The sequence below is a fragment of the Mixophyes fleayi genome, chromosome 2, assembly GCF_038048845.1.
Source record: "Mixophyes fleayi isolate aMixFle1 chromosome 2, aMixFle1.hap1, whole genome shotgun sequence".
In the NCBI taxonomy this organism is placed as follows: domain Eukaryota; kingdom Metazoa; phylum Chordata; class Amphibia; order Anura; family Limnodynastidae; genus Mixophyes; species Mixophyes fleayi.
The window spans coordinates 227928613-227951781 of NC_134403.1; the positions used below are offsets into that span (position 1 = coordinate 227928613).

The following is a 23169-nucleotide window of genomic DNA, read 5'->3' on the forward strand; positions in this document are numbered from 1 at the left end:
TTAAGGGAGATGTTGAGACCAAGAGCATAGAGCCCAGTAAGGAGGTGCAAAATATAACTGGCGTGCAGAATGCAAAGTTGACGAGAGGAGAAGTATAGGAGGGAAGAGGTTACAAGCTAAAATGAATAAATAAAAAATAACTTTACTTGTATTGTACAGGGGAGGGGGCTACTTTATTTGCAAAATCTTGCCCAATTTAAGGTTGATGCGCAAATTGTTAATTGAAAGTTCATCTGTGGACAAATTGATATGTTCAGCTCTACTCGTCGCTTAATGGTGTCTTGTACTGTTGGTAAACCGTGACTCATATCTCACAGCTTCTCTCTTTATCTAATTATATTTACAGGTAGAGATTAGCAACATTTTCCAACCTTTTCATTTGAATATTCAGCTTTTGTTTACATTTGGCTGCAAAATTTTGCAGGATTCAAAGACAGAATTTGACCTTAACTGTCCCGAGTCCAACCCAACACCACACAGCAGAATGGGTTAACAATTGCTGTTCCTGCTCTATGCATAGACTATAAATTTAGCGAAATGGGATGGTGATTCAAAGCAGATCTTGTAGATTGTATCCCATAAAATTCACATATTTGTTCCATCACAAAACTCAACTCAAATCACTGCTTTAAAATTTGATGTATAGTATTTTAGCATTTCAAATTGGACCATAAATGCTAATAATAATAATATTAATATATGTGAAGTATAAAAATAAATCAACATTTACATATCATGCTAAATGTAAAATCTTTATTTAGAAATTAAATATTCAGCAATAAAAAACAAACTGAAAAACAGGGCAAGAAAAATGTAATATCACAGCACACTCTCATGAAGATTGGGTCCAATCTCTGAAAACCCATCTCTTCAGACAAGCTTATAATATTCTTCCACCCTCTTAATCTCCCTAGGTTATCCTATTACTACACAGCTAACACAAGACAACAACCTTCTGACTAACATAGTTGTATGACTAAGCATACAGCCCACTAAAATACTTTGTAACTAGGGATGTGCACCAGCCACTTTTGGTGTCTCGTGTTTTGTGTTTTGGATTCGGATTTGCTTGAGGTTTTGGGTTCCGATTTGTTTCCCAAAACACCTGACGAAAGGTTTTGGTTCGGATTTAAGGTTTTGGATTCGGATTTATTTTGAAAAAAAACATAAAAAGTGTTAAAAACAAGTTTTTTGGTTTATTTTCACTCCTATGCTATTATTAACCTCAATAACAATCATTTCCACTAATTCCCAGTCTATTCTGCAGAATCAGTGAACTTTGTAATATTGCAGTACCAATGGACTTATACTGCAGGATTGTTTTTGGATATTTTTTTTATAACTTTTTTAAAAAGTGCTGTGCTGTGCTGTTTCCCCAGCACAGCCCGAGATATAGCAGGACAGAGGACCACCTAACACACCCTAACACACCCTCCTTCTACCCTGATCAAAGCCCGAGTGAAAATGGCGGCGACTAGCGGGGAATTTATAGGATCCGAGTATCGCGAGATCCGACAGCGGGATTATGACTCAGAGCCTCGGTTTCAGTTTTGCAATTGGCGGGAATACCCGGATCTGTCTCGGATCCGGCTCGGATCGGCAACGTTCGGGTGGGCTCGGATTTCAGATATCCGAGCCCGCTTATCTCTCTTTGTAACCTTTGCATTCTAGCTGGACAAATATTCAATATGATGTAGTACTTAACCTTGTGTATCAAACCATTGTCCAATAGATTGTAAACATTCAAACAGGACCCTCTTACCTCTCTGTATGTATTACCCAGTATTATTTTATTACAGTTTGTTCCCAATTGTAAGGCGCTACGGAATCTGCTGACACTATATAAATAAATGATGATGATGATAACTGTAATTCCACTATGTTCCCTACAGTTATATTAAATGTAAATGCTATTAATTTATTGCTTTGGGCTGTTTGGAGGGAGGGAATTAGGTTTATTTATTAAATGCGAATACTATTACTTAAATGTTGTTGTTGGTTGGAGGGAAATAGATCTATTTATCAAATATGAGTACTATTATTTTAATGTTGGGACTGGAGGGAGGCCTAATTATTAAATGTGGGTGCTATTGATTTAATGCCGGGGCTGGTTGGAGATTTCTAAATTTCATTTACCTATTTTTTTCCCAAATAGGGCTTCCAGAATTCCAGAATTCAGACAAGCAGCAACTGAGCTAAAGACACCTGCAGCCACAGATGGTGAAAGTCACAATAACAGGTAGGAGAGAGCAGATCAGACTGCCAACAAACCTGTATCTGATGGGGCAGTCCCAAATTTTGGAGACTGTCTTGCTTAGTCATGATTTGGTCTGACTGCAAGAACAGTTGGGGGGTAAGTCCTGCTTCATACTGTACTGCTCGTGAAGGCAGAGCTGCGTGCACCTAGCAGTAGTGCACTGTCACAGTTTAATGCTGAAAGCTAGAAATGACAGCTATGGAGGCCAGAATATGGTGAAAGCACATGATATTTATTGAACAGGTATGATCCAGATAATGCAGTATGGTACAAACCGAGTATTGCAGAAACTAATCAAGGATTGCTGAGAGAGGATGAAAGCAAATAACAAGGAACATGGCTGGTGCAGGTGAACAGACTGTGGAGAGAAACAAAGAGATGTCAGCAGCAGCTTGTAGAAGTCCCAGGGAACAACACAACAATGTCAGTAACATCACATCAATGTCAGGCACAGCAACATAAACAACAATGACCAGCAAAGGTAACTGGGAGAGGCAGGTATAAATAAGGAGATTTCAGGTCCAATGATTAGATAGTGCAGCAGGTTAACCCCTGGTATAGTGAAGGGACAAGAGACAATAGCAGCACCTCTGGTGGATTAGAGGTACTGCAGCATACATTCAAAGTAGCAAGTCCAAAATAGTCCAAAGACAAGAGCTGCCAAGAGAAGTAGCATGACGAGTCAGCTGCAGTAGAAGCACAGGCAGATCCTGACATGCACACAGTTTTGCCTGTGTATTTTTCTAAAATGTATCCAAAATCATAATCCCCCTGTCTTAAGTGCCCCATGCCCCCCAGAGTCTTATTCCAGCTTTGGTGATACTTTAGTGGTTCTTGCATAGATTCCATTGCCTTATTTGACTAGTACTTTGTATCTCATAACGTCAGGGGAAGATGCAACAGTGCGTTGAGGTGCTCATATGCTGCTCTTGCAGACTGATCAAATACGATTGTGCCAACAGGTTTCGTAATAGTTAAACTTATTAAACAAGGTCAGATTTGTTTCTATGAAGGGAATACTGGAAGAATGTGTTAGCAGCCAACTGAGCACAGAGGCATAAAATCAGATTTTTTTCCAGGGCCACTTTAAATTCCCAATCCGCCTCTGAATGGGTTTCTTTAAATCTATAGACTGTCAATGTTATTTTTACTTTAAACATATTGGGATTGAGTCATTAAAGAGAACAAAGCAAAAAAAAGAGTAACTTTGCACTTGGAGGGGGAGGGAAATTGAAAATGTGGGGACTAGGGCCGCATTAACCCGAGGTCTAACTGAGTTACAGCCCAGGGGCCTCGTTTTTTTTTTCTTTGCTGCTCAGCTGTAGTGCGGCCGGCGGCTCCCACTGTCAGATGAACGTCACGTAGAATGGCAGGCACTGTAGTCCTTCCGCGGCGCGCAGTAATCTCCTTACTGAGGAGATCTCGTGAGATTAAGACTATGAGTCATAGTCTCACTCTCAAGAGATCTCCTCAGTAAGGTGATTACTGCGCGCCGCGGAAGGACTACAGCAGGGAGTGAGTTACGGAAGAACAGTGAAGGAAAGACAGAGGTAAGCGCTCGGGGGAGGGGGGCTCATGTAGGAGGGACCTCACGGAGGGTGGTAGGTATCCTTTAGCCCAGGGGTCTCCAATCCCTTAATCCGGCCCTGCTGGGGACAGATTTATAGTTCGGGTAGGGCAGGTCCTACATTAACTTTAAATTTCAGTGTAAAAATAAAGCTATTAAGTATTTTCGTACTGCATGAAAAAGCAGCCAGTATTTTACTTACATGCAAAATAATAAACTAACTTGCACCCCTTTTTTGCCTTGCTATCCTTAATGACTCAGACGCAGTAAATCAATCCTGTAAAAGGCAATTCTTTATTCCTAAATTATTACATTTTGTTCCTATTATTAAGCAATATCTATATAAAACCGTAAAGGACAAATCATTTCACTAAACTCCATCTCATTTCACTCTCAGTACCTAAAATCCATGTTACAGACATCACTGATGTGGATTGTTTCTATTGATTTGGATCTTATACAAATGACTTGCAGGTTGTGTAGTTACTATACTGTTTTCTAAATTTAATGTATCTGTTCCAAAGTTAAGTGTTAAAAATTTTCAAAAATTTGAAGGTACATTATCTCAGTTAATGAAAGTACGTTAAGCAGATGCATATCTCCCTCCAAACAGTTCTCAGCAAGCTTCTTTCTATACATATGAATATTCAAGCTGATTGAGTTGTAAAAGCTGGTGTCATGACTACATTTCGTTCTATTTAACCCTTTTACTTCTAAGAGCATGACAGACCATGTGGCTATACAGCACATTTAAATACACACCATTGTGTCTATTTGCTGCCTGGAGTATAACAAGATACACATCCTCTTTATGCCATGATTGGAATGAAGGTTAAAAAAATAAAAGTAATATGAAAGTTACATCTTTAATCTGACACTAGTTAGGCTGCAAAAATGCTCCATTCTGCATATATATTACCATTAAATTTATATAAAGCCATTAACATTAAATAAAGTTGGTAGTAATATCACAGCAAACTGTTGAAAAACGTTAATGTGCCCCCAACAGAATAATATGTAGAACACTAAATAAACATATACATCTTGAGCCATACAAAATTATATTGAGGGCTTTAATTACAGATCTGTCCTTGTTGTACAACAAACTTAATAAAATTATTGTTGCATCTGCTCAAAAACACATTAAAAGTAATCGGATGACTGACCACCTGTGTTTATGAGAAATCATCAATCTAACATTAATTTCATATTTGGGAGTCTTATAGCTCCTATTACTATTTACATCTAAAAATGGGTTGGTTGGGAGATAAATCCTTATGCACAAAGGAACATATTAAAAGTCTTTCACTTTTTATAAGCCTTATATTCTGCAAGTAACTTAATCAATGTTTCTGGTATTAAATGTATCTGGAAGATGTACCTTTATATTTATTACTATTATTACATCATGGTGATATCGATATTATATTTATATACTGTATATCTGTTACTATTATGTCTCTGTCACTGTTTTTTTTTTTTTAACTCCAAAAGGTTTTTATTAGATTTTCCAAAGAAAAAGAACAACAAAATAACACAAGTGAAGTATGACATAGTAAATATACCTACACATGAACAATCAAAGGTCAAGTGGCATTTAAAAGCATCAGGTATTGTTAACATATACAAAAACATATCAAAGCAAAAGAAAAGAGACAGGGGTATAGTACAAGCTAAATGATAAAAGTGGAGAGGGTGTGGGGGGGTATGAGGGATGGAGTCAACTCCTGGAGCTGCTATAAGTAGGTAGTCAGATGGGGTATGCAATAGGCCCCTAGAGAAGGGGGGTCAAGAAAAGATCTTATGATCCTATTTGGACCCAGAATGCGAGAGTATGGGTAGCATTGTAATCAGACCAAGTGAACCCCTTCATAGCGGTAGGGGGGGGGGGGGGAGGCTGAAGTGGAATATTTGAAGCCAATAGTTTCCATCACAAAGCTATGCTGAGTTTTTGCTGTCATTTTGTAGAGAGGCGGGAGAGCCGGGCTCTTCCAGTCTTGAGTGATGGCCGCTCTAGCAGAAATTAAAATGTGTCCAGTGACATAACCGTGGTGATGCGGTGTAATAGACAACGAAGTTGCTTGTCATATTAGTCCAAAAACTTTATCCCATAGAGATCTGATCTGATTTGGCAGGGCCAGAAAATATAAAAGAGGGATCCGGCTTCCCCGCACTCCCTCCAACAGAGCTTAGAAATTTAACACCCCTGTTAAATTTTATGTAATTTAACAGGGGTGTAGTATAATCTATGGATCATAATCTATGGATCATCTATGGATCATTTTAATAAGTATTTCTGAGTGATTGATACATTTCGACATGGTGTAAACATTTTTGAAAACATGGTCACAGTCCTCATCTCTCAGGGGCTGACCGAGATCAGTCTCCCATTGCACTTGAACTTGTAATTTACAATATTTGGGAGCTGTCAAAAGACATTGGGACCAAGCAGATATGCCCACAGTGTGGGAATGTGAGTGTATCAACCGCTTCACAAGCAGCGGGGGGGGGGGGGGGGGAGGCTTTCATGGCGGGTATGTACAGGATTGCTGCAACTGAATCCAATGATGTACCCAAAGGTATTTGTAGAAGTCACTGTTTTTAATGTTAATGTTTGTAAATATCTTTTCAGATTTGTTTTAAAAACTTCAACAAATATGTATGTTAAAAAAAAAGAATGAAAATCATTGTGCATACTATTGCTTAGTTATCATAATATTTTACATTTCATTTCTTAAATATTGCTTGTTTGAGCATTATCCATGAGCCTAATTGGACATTGGACTGTCTTTTTATATGTGTCACTGGGGTACATTTCAATCTTTTTATTACATTTGTACATGTGCTCATAAAAATATGCTTCGACATATTTAAAAAATAGGCAATTATCTACAAGGATGTCTAAAAATAAGGTAGTTTTGTGAGAATGTAAATACAGGGAAAAGGGGAGGAAAAAGGGGTGGAGATTGTACATAAATTTACAATCTCCACCCCTTGAAACTCATTTTTGAATGTGGGCTCAGCATGACACTTTCCTCTGTCTAGCTTGCATTAAGTTAGGAACACAATAATCTGCTAACATATTACGCAGCATTGTACATTAAGGTGATATAGACATAAACAAATTACCAACAATAACATACAACAGAATTCAAAGGTGGCATTGCCCAAATGAGTTTATAATCTAAGAGGCGTGGCTAATGTAAGGCAACAGCATTATCAGCAGCAAATAAAAAAGCAGCCATTGATGGCTGGCGTGTTTGGGCAGTTACCAGTGGTGCGGTGCAGTTGATAAAAGAGAGGCAGTGCGAGGTGGAGACGTAAAACATGAACTCTCATCATAGAAACCTTAAAACAATCAGTTGCTGTGACAATAAGTGTCATCTGCCATTTATCTTAACAAACCTCCTTATTCTTTCTAGAGTTCTAGAGAAGTCTACTTGTTCGCACTACTACTGTTGTGGTTACCAGTCAGCTTGGAATAACTGTGTGTAACCCTGAGCTTTAATTTAGCATCACGCTCATTCCTGGAAATAGATTCAGCTGCTGCCACCAAGGAGGCAGTGGAGATCACCAAAGGGGGAGCAGAGATGACAAAAACAATGACCGTTGCACTCACTGAGTCTAGCATCTGAACTGAGATGCTAAGCAGTAGATCTTCTAAACAACCTTATCCTTAGTGTGTTGACATCACCACAATGTCATTTCTCATTGACTTTTTTTCATATGTATTTGTGAGACGCTGATTATATGGGAGGGCACTTATCACTAACTGCCATCTGCATGCCACATAATTTGCAATCAAGTAAAGTTGTTTTCATGTCGTTCAGTCCTGTGATTATATAAGGATAAACCCTTTTTTAGAGAACACTAGATAACCTGTTTTTTGATAACATATTCAAAATAAGGATATTACATAAATATATTTTGGATAATATCAAATTCTGTCTTTACCTCAACTGTACATCCCATCAAATTTTTCAAGGGTCATAGAACCTCCAACTATCCTTGGAAAATGTGCAGGTACAGGCTTATACTGAAGCATATTAGCAATATATTCCCAAAGACTAAAGGTTAAAAAACACTACATAATTACTGCTGCTCAGTTATTTTTTCATACAAACAGACATAATCAAGGGCCTGAGTCATGATCGGACATATATCTATTTGCGTAGAGTTTATTGCGTAAAATAGGTTTATGCATGGCCAGAAAAGGACATTGCCAAATAAACACAATTCATGTCTGAATACAAAAAACACTTATGACTCCCTACGATGTGAGAGAAAGAACGTGGGAGAGGTGTAGAACTCTGTTGGCCTCACTGTCTCCAAACCTTCCCATACTCCCCTTATGGGACAACCCTGACTTCCCTCCAAATCTCTCTCGTTCTTGAACCCAGCCATGGAAGGCTGCGGGCATCTGTTTTGCTGTTGACTGTCAGAGGCTCCTGGCTGACTTTTGACTCTAAATGTGACAAACACCCAAAACTTTCTCGGAAGGTCATTCACTATGTTCAACTTCTTTGTGACATTACTGACTTTGAGGGACTTTGCCTAAAATCCCTTTTTCTGGATTCGGTCTTTGATCCTTAGGACAGGAATGAGTGGGATTGAGAAAGGTACCTCAGCCCCCCTCCTGACAAGGACTCCTGGGAAATATTCAGGGAAAATATTGTATCCAGCTCTATCTCAACCCCAATAAAAGAAAATGCCTAAAAGGTGTATTACCAGTGGTACTAGACCCCTGACAGGCTTGCAACTATGTTTCCTTCTGCGACTTCACTCTGTTGGCGGGACTGTGGTAGACAGGCACGTTCTTCCATATTTGGTGGACCTGTACCAAAAGTACAGTATTCTGGGATAAAGTTTGGGACCTTCTGGCCTTGCTCTTGCTTTGTCCTGTTCCTAAAGACACGTGGACCTTCCTCCTCTCCCACCTGCTCCAGGAAGCTGACTAGCACTCTGTTAAACTAGCTTCCCATGTCCTGGCAGCGACCAAATGCCTCATAGCTAAATCATGGAAAACCAGTGATACCCCCCATCCCCCGTTTCTGCTCTTAAAACATACATTTGGCTGCTCAATGCATGGAAAAAATTACTTATTACCTTCATGGTAAAGAAAATACTTCCACCCAAGTTTTTGCTCCTTGGCTCTTCTTTCAAGGTCCCTCACCCCCTCCCTATTTTCCTTTTGATTGTGGTTTAGACCTTTTCATTTCTTAATTCAGGTGCTTCTGCATCTATTTGGGGCGTAGGATGGCAACTTACTATCCCCTCCTTCCTGCTATTTCCACTACGTTACTTTGCATAACACTATCTATCACAGAACAGTATGCAACTAAGATATACCATAAAAATGCATTGTTTGTACAGTAGGCATTAAAAGCATATTTCTTTATCTAAATAATATAAATAAAATTGATAAATGATTGTACTGTTAAGAGTTGCTATTTTATGATTACAAAAAATGTTTTATGCTTTCTGCCGTTACTTATTATTGTACATACGTATGTGTGTACATTGCAGTGGAGCGTACCTACACCTACAAATAGATTCAAATTGAAACATATCTAGAGATATCCTTGGATTGGAATATGGTCGGAACTACACACAGATTCCAGGCTCTTTTTAAAAATGCAATTTACGTGCAAGTTGTGTTCAGACATGAATCAGGCTCCAAGTGTTTCTTCCTAGAGTTACTGTGAGGAGCCCAAAATAATTTAATTGGGAGAGGTTTTGACATGAACAGTTTGGGGAAAGACAGGCATATTTTTTAAAATATAATTTAGGCATGTTGCTCCAAACTACAATTACATAAAATACCATTATCCAGAAAACTCTAAAGGCTAGATTTACTAAACTGCGGGTTTGAAAAAGTGGAGATGTTGCCTATAGCAACCAATCCGATTCTAGTTATCATTTATTTAGTACATTCTACAAAATTACAGCTAGAATCTGATTAGTTGCTATAGGCAACATTTTCACTTTTTCAAACCCGCAGTTTAGTAAATATACCCCTAAATCACAGGCACTATGGATAATATATCCTATACCTATACATGTAAGTTACATTGCCAAATAGGATTTTGTTTAAATGTATAAGCTGTAAAAACATGCATGTGAAGCTTATGCATTTTCTTTACCAAACTGTGTCACAATTTTAGTAATCTCTGCATAAATTGAATCATTTGTATATTTTGCTGCAATTTGTGGCTGAAATTCAATTAAAAGAATAATACATAAATATTTTTCCTTTCATGCTGAACCACAAGTCTGCCCCTTGCGCATTATAATCACTGGTAGAATACACAAATCTATTCTGTTAGAGGGAAGATGACTAAAATAAAACTAATTGAAGGGAAAAGGTAGAGAAAGAAATTAAGAGGACACGAATGTTAGTGAAAGATATTCCAAGATACATAATGCAAACCCCCCTAAAAACAGGAAAGTGGGCATTAAAGATAAATCAAGTACCAATAATTACATACATTTTTACAAATTATATCACAATACAATTATTTATTATAACTTACCACAATAACAATTGTTCAGTTAAACATAATTCATTACATATACATATGTATTAATTTTGTGTGTATGTTTCATCCTGTTCATTGGATTCCCAAGGCCAGAGAACACCGATGTAGGCTTTCACTTGATTCCTACAGGAAATGTACAATGTAGAATTTAGATGGTTTTATTACTTGCAGAAACTAAATCACTTAAAGCTGTAATCACACTTTTTATATGTGTTTTTACTCTTTTTTTTTTTTTTTTAAAGTAAGGAAAGTAATCTCTGATACAGAGTAGGTCCTTCAGAAAGCTTTAATAAGGGGCTTTAATAAGCATAATATTGAGAATAATAATAGCAATAATGATAATATTTTGATTTATATAGTACTTTTATCAAAATAGGACTCAAATTGCTTTACATTTGCAGATTAAAAAAGAAAAAATGTACATATACTATATATATATATATATATAATGTCTGTGGCTGTCATGGTAATCGCAAACTGTAAATGAATAATAGAACAAGATGATGTGTCTTTGTAAAGTTAACCATCGTTTTATATACAAAGAAAAACTAAAAAAGGAGTCTCCAGCACAAAAACCTCAAAATGTACAGAATATGACAGCACAGACCTATATAAAAATTCTGATCCACCAATGAGTTAAAATCTAAATGCTACAAACAAACATATATATAGACACAGTGGTAATATAAATAATACATACAATATTAAATCTAATGATGCATATATGGTCTCTATCAGTTCTCACTGAAATACAGTTTCTTCAATCGCTTCAAATCATCGCAGAAGACTGTCCAATAATCAAAACATGGACACAAACCGATGGTGATAAGTACTGGTCAGTCTAGAGCCATAATAGTTGATGACGGAGGGTCATTTTTTATTTCTTATGTATTCCCGTGACTTTATATGTAGGGAGAGAAAAAATCACAGAGAAAACATCATAGTGCAGACTGTTATAAATGCAACTTATGTTTGTAATACTCGTGATTCTTAACATGCAACACCTCACATCTCTCAGTGATAGTTCTCAAAATTTCTGAAATCCCCCCTTAAGGGGTGCACACTTGCAAGAATCAGCTCAGATCATAAGCCTGTAATATGAAATGTAAAGTGTGTTATGGAACTTCTCCTTCCTATTGCACTAGGTGGTCTCCCATCACCGGACTGAGTGTGTACCCCAAGACCCAACGCGTTTCAATCATTAAGATCTTTTTCAAGAAAAACGGGGCTCTTACCATTTCCTCCTATTTAAACTAAAGATATCCAATTGGTTAGCTTTCATGTAAATTGGAGAGAATGGTAAGAGCCCCGGTACAGTCCGGTACAGCTCTTTTCCTGAGGTGGGTGTCAGTAGAGAAAGAAGGCTTTTCACTTATTGTTTACATGCTGTATACCATCTGCCTTATGGTAAGAGTCCAACTTGGATGTGATGTGCTGATATTTTTCACTGAAGTCTTTATGTATTTTTGTACCTGTGCATTTTTTTATATATATATTCGTTTTTTATTGTGAGATGTTGGATACCTGCAAATAAATGATCCTTCTTTTAGTTAAAAAAATAATGCACTATGAGTGTGTATTGTTTTCTCACATATACATGCATATGGATCCTTGCTAACCATTGAAACGCAATAAGAAGGAGGAGTCCCACAATGTAGTCTTGTTAACTCTTGGAAGCTAAGCAGAGTTTGGTTGGGTTGCTTTCTGGAAGGGAGACCACCTATGGCAATAGGGAGGAGGAGTTCCATACTACAGGCTTATGATCCGAGTTAATTCTTGTAAGTGTGCACCCCTTAAGGGGGGAAGTTGGAGATTTTGAGAGCTATCACTGGGAGATGTGAGGTGTTGCATGTTAACAATCAGGAGTATTACAAACGCAAGTTGCATTTCTAACAATCTGCACTATGATCAGGGGCAGGCTGGGCTGGGGGCCTCCCCTGACTATGATGTTTTCTCTGTGATTTTTTTTCCCCCTACATATAAGTCACGGGAATACATGAGAAATAAAGAATGACCCTCCGTCATCAACTATTATGGCTCTAGACTGACCAGTACTTATCACCAGTGGTTTGCAGGGGTGGGCTGGGCCAGACAGAAATAAACTATTTTGGTCCGGTGGACTGAGTTGTGGCTGGCCCCTCCTCGGGACCAGTCACCTTTCATATTGGCTGTGCATCCTCCTGGTCCGTCCGTCCCCCTGCCTATCTGTGAGAGCCTAGCTGTCACATGGGACGTGCACCACATGACAAGTGCCGTCCCATGTGAGAAGTGCTGATGACAGCGTGCGCGGAGGGAATAAGGTAAGTTTTGGGGAAACGTTAATATTGTCTGTGTGCTGATATAGTGTATGTACTGATATAATGTGTGTGCTGATAGATATATTGTGTGTGCTGATAGACACATGTCAGTAAAAGTGTGTGTGTGATGAGCAGCATGTCAGTAAAATGTGTGTGTGATGGGCAGCATGTTAGTATAATGTGTGTGTGAGATGTCAATAAAGTGTGTGTGTGTGTGTGTGTGTGTGCAGCATGTCAATATAATGTGTGAGGGAAGGGGGTCTTAATTTAGTGTAGGAGGTAGGCTATTTAATGGTGGAGTGCCAGAGGGGGCTAGTTATTTAATGGGTGCTATTTTGTCTTTGGGGTGGTGGGGGGCAATTAAATTTATTGTTTGAAGGGAGGGAAATAGGGGTATATATTAAATGTGTTTGCTATCTAATGTCAGGGTTGTTTGGAGGGAAAGAGATCTATTTAGCTAATGTGAATATTATTATTATAATGTTGTGGCAGGAGGGAGGCATAATTATAAACGTGGGTGCTATTAATTTAACACCAGGGGGTAAATGTATCAAGCTGAGAGTTTTCCGGCGGGTTTGAAAAGTGGAGATGTTGCCTATAGTAACCAATCAGATTCTAGCTGTCATTTTGTAGAATGTACTAAATAAATGACAGCTAGAATCTGATTGGTTTTTCAAACCCGCCGGAAAACTCTCAGCTTGATACATTAACCCCCTAGACTGTTTGGAGCTTTCTAAATTTTATGTACCCATTTTTTCCCCAAATAGGGCCTCCAACATTCCAGGATCCAGACAAGCAGCAACTGATCTAAAGACACCAGCAGCCACAGGTGGTGAAAGTGACAAGAACAGGTAGGAGAGAGCAGGACAGTCTGCCAACTGTCCTGAATCTGGTGGTACAGTCCCGAATTTGTGTGACTGTTTCGCTTAGGAAAGTTAGGAGGTATGTCCTGCTTCACCGTGTAAAACCAAAAAACCCCCAAAAAAACCCAGGAGAGAGCTGCTGCTCCGTTTCACCAGCGCTGTCCTATAAAGCAGCCGCGGTGCTGTCTAAGAAGCGTCCGCGGCGGTGCTGTATACAATACAGCACCGCCGCGGACGCTTCTTTGACAGCGCCGCGGCTGCTGTATAGGACAGTGGCCACTTAGTTAGCGCAGGGGAGGGGTTTCTAGAGACTCAGAAACCCCCCCTGTGTGCGCCACTGCCTCTCACCTGCCTCTCATCTACGTTTAAGGCCTGTAGAATACCTATGCCTTAGTTACTCAATTGCGCACACTCTGTACTCTGATAGCTAAAAGAGTTAACACTTCCTACACTGGTATTTAAAGGGATAACACAGCCAAGCAATCAACCTTTTCTAAACAGGAAGTGATTTCATTTAGAATAATAAGGACAGCACTTATTGAAATTGTAAATTTTATATATGGGAAAAGTGCAATGCTTACAGATTATACAAATAATTAATAAAAGATGACATAACATAAATAAAACAGATAAAATATAAAGGACAACGTTTAAGAGTAGAAATTTACATATGAGTATAGTCTGAGCCGAGGAAAATTGGCTTGGAAGATGGACAGCAAAAGTCTGACAATATCTTGTAAGTGGTCTCATCTTTTAAACCATTTCACCTGTCCCCTCCTAAAGGGGTTCGCCTCCAGGAGAGGCCTGTGACACAGTTTTACAACCACAATTTACATCTTCCCTGTTTAATCCCCAATGCTAAAATATAATATATCTGTCAGGCCTTGCCGTAGACTTGAGTGTAGAGAGCCACTAACCGAAATTAGCACTACTGAACTAGCAGGTACGGAGTCTAACCTACCCCTGGTGTTTGCCAGGGACCCCCGCAAGGAGATTTGGACTTCACTGCACAGGGCACACAGGTCGCGGGCCTATTAGCCAGTTGCTGGTGTAGCTGTAAGGAGGGTCAGACGGTCCGGGTCAAAGCCAATCGGGAATTCAAGGTACAAAGGAGAATCCAAACGGGTAGTCAAAACAGGCCAAGGTCGCAGGAACAATATGGGACAGGCAGAATGGAGGATGGTCGACAAGCCGGGTCACAACAGGAGAGCGCAGAGACAAGAGAATGGTCAGAAGAGCCGGGTCACAACAGGATTAAAACAGGGAAACTCTGGAGTCAGAAACCGGTTACTCTGGCACCCTAATGGCGCCAGAGTCAGGTTTAAATAAAGGCAGCAAACCAGTGATTGGAGGAGACAGAGGAGAGGCACGCTGCGTGCAGGGGTAGCGCTCCGTTGCTAGGCAACGGGACAGAGCAGGGTGGATGCGCACGACTTTGAGGTCCGGTAGAAACTGCGGCACGCCTGTTGCTAGGCAACAGGGCACCCCGGCCAGAGTCAGCAGGCGTCCGTCCCCATATGGCAAGGGAACAGCGGGGACGGCGCCTGACAATATCTTTTCTAGGGAGTGTCACACAGACCCAATTTTGTCATTAATAAATCCAACACAAATTTACAAATCTACAGTTACCAAACAGAGATAGGTCAAGTGTATTAACTGAGTTCTCATTTCCTGCATGACAGACGGCTTTATTCAATGTATGAGCTTCCCTTCATCATACCATTTATGAATATGTGGTGGTCACTAATTATATTGATTGTAAGTGGTATTTTGGAAATGGAATTATATTTGCTTATATAAAAAAGCAAGCCATCATTTGGCATGGTCACAGAACCCATGCCTCCTTGTGTAAGACCCCCTGCTAGGTCGGTTCCTTAATGTCTCTTAAGGTGACAAAAAACACTTGAGTACTAGGACAGTACTGTCTCACCACATGAGGTAGTTCTTGTGTCTGCAGGGCCACATAATAAACACAAGCCAGTATTTTTATGTTACACCTTGAGTTAGGTCATTAACCCTGTGAGAGGCTTGGCTTTGAAGTATTTTGAATTACATCCTAGCTTACAGAAAGGTACAAATTATAAATGGATTCAAATGATATACAGTATTTACAATGCAGTCCATTATGATTATGCTATATTCACCACAGTTATGTTATGGGTTAATCCGTATTCCTCCCTTTTCACTACAAGTGACAGATTAAGAAACATGTACTACATAAAAATATAAAGGAATAGCATAGTGTAGAAAAAAGAGCTAAGCATTTGTTTGTTTGTTTTGATCATGGCTGAAACGTGATGTTTAAATTTCAAGCCACAATCAAGTACAACACCAAGATTTCTCACATGATCAAAATTTTGCAACACCAACCCCTCGAGATTAATCCCAGTTTATTGGCACAAGTGCAATCTTATTATTTGACATTGACCTCCTATCATAAGAACCTCTGTTTTATTAAGATTCAATCTCGGCCAACCTCCACTCATCCACTCTTGGAGCTCAGCTAAACAGTCTTTTAAGATTGGCATTAAGTTCTTAGTACCTGGAGCAAAAGACAGGTACAGTTGAGTGTCATCAGCATATTAGTGGTAGTCCACACCATGATGTCTGATTATTTCACCCAGTGGTAGCATGTATACTGCAAATTGTATGGGAGATAGGATAGAGACCTGTGGAATGCCTCATGAAAGGCGCACTTGTGCAGATGAGTATGCTCCTGAAGACACTCTCTGTGATCTGCCAGTCAGGAATTAATTGAACCAGCTAATAACAGTGCTATCCAGACCAGAGAAAATCCTTAGGTGCTGTATTAGAATCCCATGGTCCACAGTATCAAATAAAGGTCCAGATGGATTTCCAGTTGGGTTGGCACCACTTTCTAAATAAACATCCCTAGAAATAGAAGGGTTGATGTTACAGTCTGGGTATAGAAAAGGGTTTTTTTGTAGAAGAGATCTGACATCTACTTCCTTGAGTGGTTCAGTAAAAATGCCTGTCTGCAAAGAGCATTGTATTATTTTAATTACATTATTACACCCTATCAGAAAGTTTTTTGGAGCTGGGACCATACCACAGGTAGTGGTGCGCAATCTTATAGTGATTTCAACAATGTCTTCTACCTCCAGGGGTTCAAAGCTAGTCCAAGGGACTAGGTAACCCACATTTGCAAGATTGGGATCTTGGTACTTGTTTGATGGCACAGTTGGGATTCAAGTCCAAATGGAGGATACATTATCAGCAAAGAAGATTGCAAAGCTGAGCTGGTCTATTGTTTGCTGCACAAAATTCTCATTTGACAAGAACTTAGACTTCTTGGGCTATATTTACTAAGATGCGGGTTTGAAAAAGTGGGGATGTTGCCTATAGCAACCAATCAGATTCTAGCTTTCATTCATTTAGTACCTTCTACAAAATGATAGCTAGAATCTGATTGGTTGCTATAGGCAACATCCCCACTTTTTCAAACCCGCAGCTTAGTAAATCTAGCCCCTTATGTGTGATTGTGGATTGTTAAGTTTTAGTGTGTTAATTTAGCTAGTCTTCTGCCATATGATTCTTCCGCCATTGTCTATCAAAACTCCTCTTCTTCAGCTCCCCGAAACTGTCATCCAACCAAGGTGGTTGGCGATGTTGTACTTGGGACCCTATACAAATAGGGGCGATAGTGTCCAATGCATCCATCATATCCCTATTATAGTAACAGACAAGAGAACAAGGATGCTCACATGCACCCCTTACCATAGAGATATCCAGATTACTGCAAGAGCTTGGTGAGTAACAACCCTAGGTGGGTGGTGGTCTGACCAAATAACCGGGTTTATTGTTAGGTCAGTGACTTCTATTCCACTCTGGAAAACAAGATCAAGCATGTGACCACTTTTATGCATAGCAGATGAAATAACTTGTGTGAGGCCCATAGTGTTTTGTTGTGCAGAGGAGGGTTCATTGTGCAGGCAAGGTCATCACTGTGCAGAAGAGGTCATTGTGCAGAGGTGGTCATCATTGTGTAGAAGAGGTCATTCTGCAGAGGAGGACATCATTGTGCAGAAGAGGTCATCGATCCATGCATTGAAATCCCTCAGGATAAGCCATTTTTGATGCTCAGGAACAAGATCAGAAATAATGTCTGTAATTTCTTGTAGAAATATTTTCCCATCACTAAGGGGTGGTAGATAAATAGGACTCTGAAACCCAAACCTGTATAACTCCGGGCAGCAATGCACTGAAATGAGTGAGTTATTCCCACTGGGTGGGAACTAAGTTTGATTTATTTAAAGCAGTGCCACTCCATCTCCCTTATGATTCTGTCTTGAGCAATGGATCACAGAATAATTGATTGGGACAGAGGCTTCCAATGTAGCAGCTGCATTTTCGTCTAGCCAGGTCTCAGTAATGCATGCTAGATCTGCTGATTCAATGAGGTCAGCGACTGAAGCAGTCTTGTGTCTAACAACTAATTGGATAGCATCATGAATTGTGCATTCATGCAAATCAAAGCATGGAACCAGCATTTTGGTAAGTGTAACAAGGAATTTCTGCATATATGTGACATGTACAGTATGCCATTTAGATACCAGTCAGCAAACAGAGGCTTTGTTTGTAAAGAAATGTTCAAGATATGTATACCTTTGACTTCATAGCCAGGTGGCCATACGTTTTCCTCATTGCTAGATAGCTGCACTTGATCAAAAAGGAGATTACCTAATATTAATCCTTCCTGGCATATAACACAGGGGCTCAGCTGGTAATAAACATTTATTAATTTATTTTGTAGTCTTCAGATGAAGAATACCATGCAATAACTTATTTGTAATAATGTAATTCTATAATTTATTATGGGTGTATTCAAAATGTCTATCATGTCACACTACATGGCAGCTTTCTGAATGAACTTGAACATTTTTTTCTGCAATCTATTATCAATTCTCTTCATTTATATTCAAAATGAGCATCTGTTACAGAGTTCATTAGAATATGGATTGCATTTACATTCCAGAAATGAATTATGTGATTGCATTGTTGCAGTTGCTTATTGTATACTGATTATAATGACACAGTTTATACCGCAACATATGTATATTTTGTTATTTTAACATAATAATATCAACTAAAAAAATACTTCGCTTAAGATAGTCACACATACACATGACTAATAATTAGATAAATACTGTCGTTGTTTTAAGTAAGTAAACGTGGACATATGTTTTTGTGACATATTTTCTTCAATTTATTAAATTAATTGTGTATTTAAATTCCTTATTTATCATTCCGAGTAGGGCATATACTTTGAATCAAAGTGAAACTGCATGTGGAAGTTCTAAAGGAAAATTAAATAGCATCTACATATTTTATGCATTTAGCTCATAGGAACTGATAACTCTTGTAAATTATTTATATTTCCAACAAGGCAAATAATTAAAATGGCATATGAAGAATTTAAAATGCCGGGCTTCAATTTAATAACTAAAGCTATTTCTGAAATTATCAGTCATATATATTTTTCTTGTTTAACTCATTGAGAGCATATAAATGCCTGTAATTTGTGTTGCTTGCCCAGTTTAGGTTATATAAATAGGAAGATATACTGCTGTATTTTGCGTAAAATCAGTCTGCGCATGCCCAAAAATTTACCATAGTTAGAGAACACAGCAAAGTTCAATTAATCTTCGACCATAAAGGACCCTTACTACAGCCTATGATTTTATGGGCAAAATGGGGAGGGAAATGGGGGTATGTGCATAGTCAATGTACAGTAAGGGTGTACCAAGCTCGAGCGTGCACAGCAACAATAGCTTTAGGCATCTCAAAGTTACGTATTCTTCTATTGTATCACTTGCACCAACTACAGGTGGTGCCGATTACTAGTGATGTCAGTTGTGTAAGTATGCTTGAACATGTGTTTGCAATCAGGAGTAACTGTAAAAATGCATTTTATGTACAGAAGATATTCATAATATCCTCATAAATATATATATATATATTTTATTGGGGGGGGGGGGGGGGGAATGTCATGAATTATTATTATATTTATTATTATTATTATTATTTATTATTATTATTATTATTAACAACAGGTGACATTAATTGTTTTTTTTTTCTGTGCACTCTTTTGTCACTTTATATTACACATATGTATTGGATGTATCCTGCAATGTATTGTCTGTTAAAGCAGAGTGGACCTAGACCCATATTATATATGATTTACATTTTTTTTTATCCGTTCATTTTGAATGCCTTAATGATCCTATTTAAATTAAATAACTTTGACAGCCGCACCCTGCCACCAAAAACTAAAAAAACACACATCTTACAATCATCTTACCTACCTTTCTTCATCCCTGCTTCTTTTAGCTGGTGATATATCACCTAATCCAGGTCGCCCTCAATTCTCCCACACGCATTTATCTGAACACTACAGAAATCCAGCAAACCTTAAACGCATCACCTGTCTCCCCTCTCTTCCAAAGACCTTTAAATGTGCCCTTTAGAATGCACGTTCTGTTTGTAACAAACTTACCTCCATTCATGATCACTTCCTCTCAAACAACCTCAACCTTCTAGCAATAACAGAAACATGGCTCACGCAATCAGACACTGCCTCACCTGCAGCCCTTTCACATGGTGGTCTCCATTTCACCCACACCCCCAGACCGGGAGGAAGACAAGGAGGGGGGGTTGGACTACTTCTCTCCCCACAGTGCACATTCACAGTTCTACCAAGTGTCCCATCACTTACGTTCACATCTTTTGAAGTACATGCTGTTAGGATTTTTAACCCGTTCTCTATGCGTGTTGCTGTCATCTATCGCCCCTCTGGTCCACACCAACAATTTCTTGAACACTTCTCTGCATGGCTCCCTCACTTCTTATCTACTGATATCCCCACCATCATCATGGGTGATTTCAACATCCCCATTGATAACCCACCTTCCAAAGCTGCTTCCAAACTACTCTCTCTAACCTCCTCACTTGACCTCTCCCAGTGGATTGAATCCGATAGTCATCAGGATGGCCACTGTCTTGATCTTGTTTTCTCTAGACTATGCTCAGTTTCTCATTTCCTTAACACTCCTTTCCCCCTCTCGGATCATCACCTTATGAGCTACTCGCTCACCCCCAGTTCTTTACTCTCCCTAGTGTCAAACTCTTCCAAGCCTCCTCACAACCGCAGGAATTTCAACTCTATTGATTTTCAACAGTTTTCCACCTCTCTCAAACACCTTCTCTCCCCAATTTCTACATTCTCCTCCCCTGATCGGGCAGTACCCCATTTTCATCAAACGCTAGCAACTGCCCTGGATCAAGTGGCTCCAGCGACACTACATACTTCGCGTAGAATTCATTGCCCACCGTGGCACACTACAGTGACACAAACTCTACAAAAACTTTCTCGTAAAGCAGAACGTCACTGGCGTAAATCTTGTGCCTCTAATGATTTCATCACATATACTGATATCTACCACTCCTATAGAAATGCTCTGGACACTGCTAAACAAGCATATTTCCAATCTCTCATCTATGCTCAGGCTTCTAACCCCAAACGCCTCTTTAACACATTTAACTCTCTTCTGAATCCTCCTGCCCCAAATCCTCCAACTAACATCAGTGCACAGGATCTTGCTTCCTATTTCAAGGACAAAATTGTTAAGACCTGGCTTGAAATGGTATCATCTCCCTTGACAAGCAATTGGCTCAATTCCTTTGTAGCACCCTCTGACACTCTCTCTTCATTTGATCCCACAAATGAAGAGGAAGTTTGTACTCTCTTCTCATCTTCCTACTCTTCCTCCTGTCCTCTTGATCCCATTCCCTCACAAATTGGTATGTCCCTGTCTCCTGTGCTCATTCCCCCTTGTCGAAGTCAGCAAATTGGATAAAGTCATTTCAATTAAAGTCGAGCAAACTTGGTTGTCTTTGTCTGAAAGGATGCGTACGGTACGCTACGGCGTACAAGGGCACGCTACGGCGTGGAAGGGCATACGCAGCTACTACACGTGGCAGCAACAGTAATTGGTCTTTTACCATACATTCGCACAAACACGCATACTTATAAAATAGTACACATTAATGGTAGTTGCAACACATAGTCAGTTATGTCGAAATATAGTAGTATTTATATGTTATATTAACGTTACATGCATATTAATGAAATATACGGAACAGGTTGAAGGAATCATAACATGAGTGGTATCATAATAAACCTCTTTACATTTCCTACTATTTGGTTCACTCTGCGAAGGAATCGTAGAGTGCATACACAAGTTATGAATGATAGGGAATTATGAACTACTTAAGACTAAGGAATCTTGGCGGGAAGAGCCGAGCATACCCCCTGGAGAGGTGACCCCCTCCTTTGGATTCCTTAGGATGAACTAGCCAATGATTGACAACCCCTTGGACTTTCCTGAGACCTGGACCAATAGATGCAAGCTATACCACCTTCATTGTATTACTGTATTTCTGTGTGTATATAAGCAGCAGCATCACATCTAGTGTGCAGACATCTTGTCCCAAGACTTCAGGATTGAATGACTGCACACTGGATCCAGAGCGCCTGCGATAAGTAACGGCTGTATTTATTATCACTTCGCTTGAGCATATTATTCTACTATTTGCGAATAAATCTTTGTGCGTTGGAAACACAAATCGAGGTTCGACAATCGTTATTGGTTAGCGACAATACGCACTTAGCAATTTGGGGGCTCGTGAGCTTTGGAGGTTTCGTTGCCGATGATACGCAAGACTAACGGATTTCGGTTCCGCAACAAAGGGTGGAGACGCGTCATATACGGGTAAGAACGCAATGTGTTCAAAACCTGAATTTTACTCTGTGTTGTGAAACCGAATGTCCGTTTTGCATTGTCTAGGGCACGCTAACTAGAACCTAGGGACAAAAGAGAAAACTGTTTCTTTTTACTGTCATTGTGCGTTTTGCTGTGCGTACGCAAACTTCCGGTAGATTTTCCACGTGGTTAAACAATCGATTTGATAGTTATACATGCATAGTATAAATCACTTGTGAAAGTCTCTGAAACATTATCACTATTGTTGGGAACATTGTTGATTTTCTGCGCAGAAAACTAAGGTGTATGTGTTTGGTGATTGTATGATTTTGAAGTGAAAGTTGATTTACTGTCAAAAAGACAGGGATATCGGTTGCCGTTTGACGAGGCGGGCTTGCAACCGAGGTAGTATACAAGGCAGGTATACTGGCAGCAAAAGCCCTGTTTGAAAAGGGAACAGTTTAAAAGCTTTTGGAAACTTTCTCCCCAAGGGCAATCGCAAGGTTTGGCGATAGTTAGTATTGCTAAGCGGTGCGATCGGACCGCATGGTTTTGCAACCGTGCTTGTGACTTGGGTTGAAGGGCTGGAGGAATTACGCTGGTACAAACGGGTAAACTCCGGTACTACCAGTTCAGTAATACTCAACAGAATTTTGTGGAGAGCCAGGATATCGAGGAGCGGATATTTCTGTTGTCCATAGTGATATTTCTGTGTTAGGAGGTGTGTGGGCGTAGCCTGTGAAACCGTCCACGGATAAAAAAAATCTCTAGTAAGTTCTGTTTGAAAGGAGAACAGGTAAAAAGTCTTTTTGCGTAGCGTTGAGAAATAGATTGTTTTCACAATGGGTGCAAAGCAAACGCTA

The 23169-nt window shown here is 39.4% G+C and overlaps 1 protein-coding gene across 1 annotated transcript in view; it reads right to left on the reverse strand.

Moving 5' to 3' along the window:
- Nucleotides 1-2468: 2468 nt before the first annotated feature.
- The window catches only part of C2H3orf85 (chromosome 2 C3orf85 homolog), a 58303-nt gene continuing 37602 nt past the window's right edge, over nt 2469-23169 (reverse strand). The window contains exons 4-5 of the mRNA XM_075195564.1: nt 10358-10486; nt 2469-2615 (exon numbers count right to left, since the gene is read on the reverse strand). Of these exons, the coding sequence (XP_075051665.1) occupies nt 10408-10486 (79 nt within the window). The 3' untranslated portion in view covers nt 2469-2615; nt 10358-10407. The remainder of the gene's footprint in view (nt 2616-10357; nt 10487-23169) is intronic.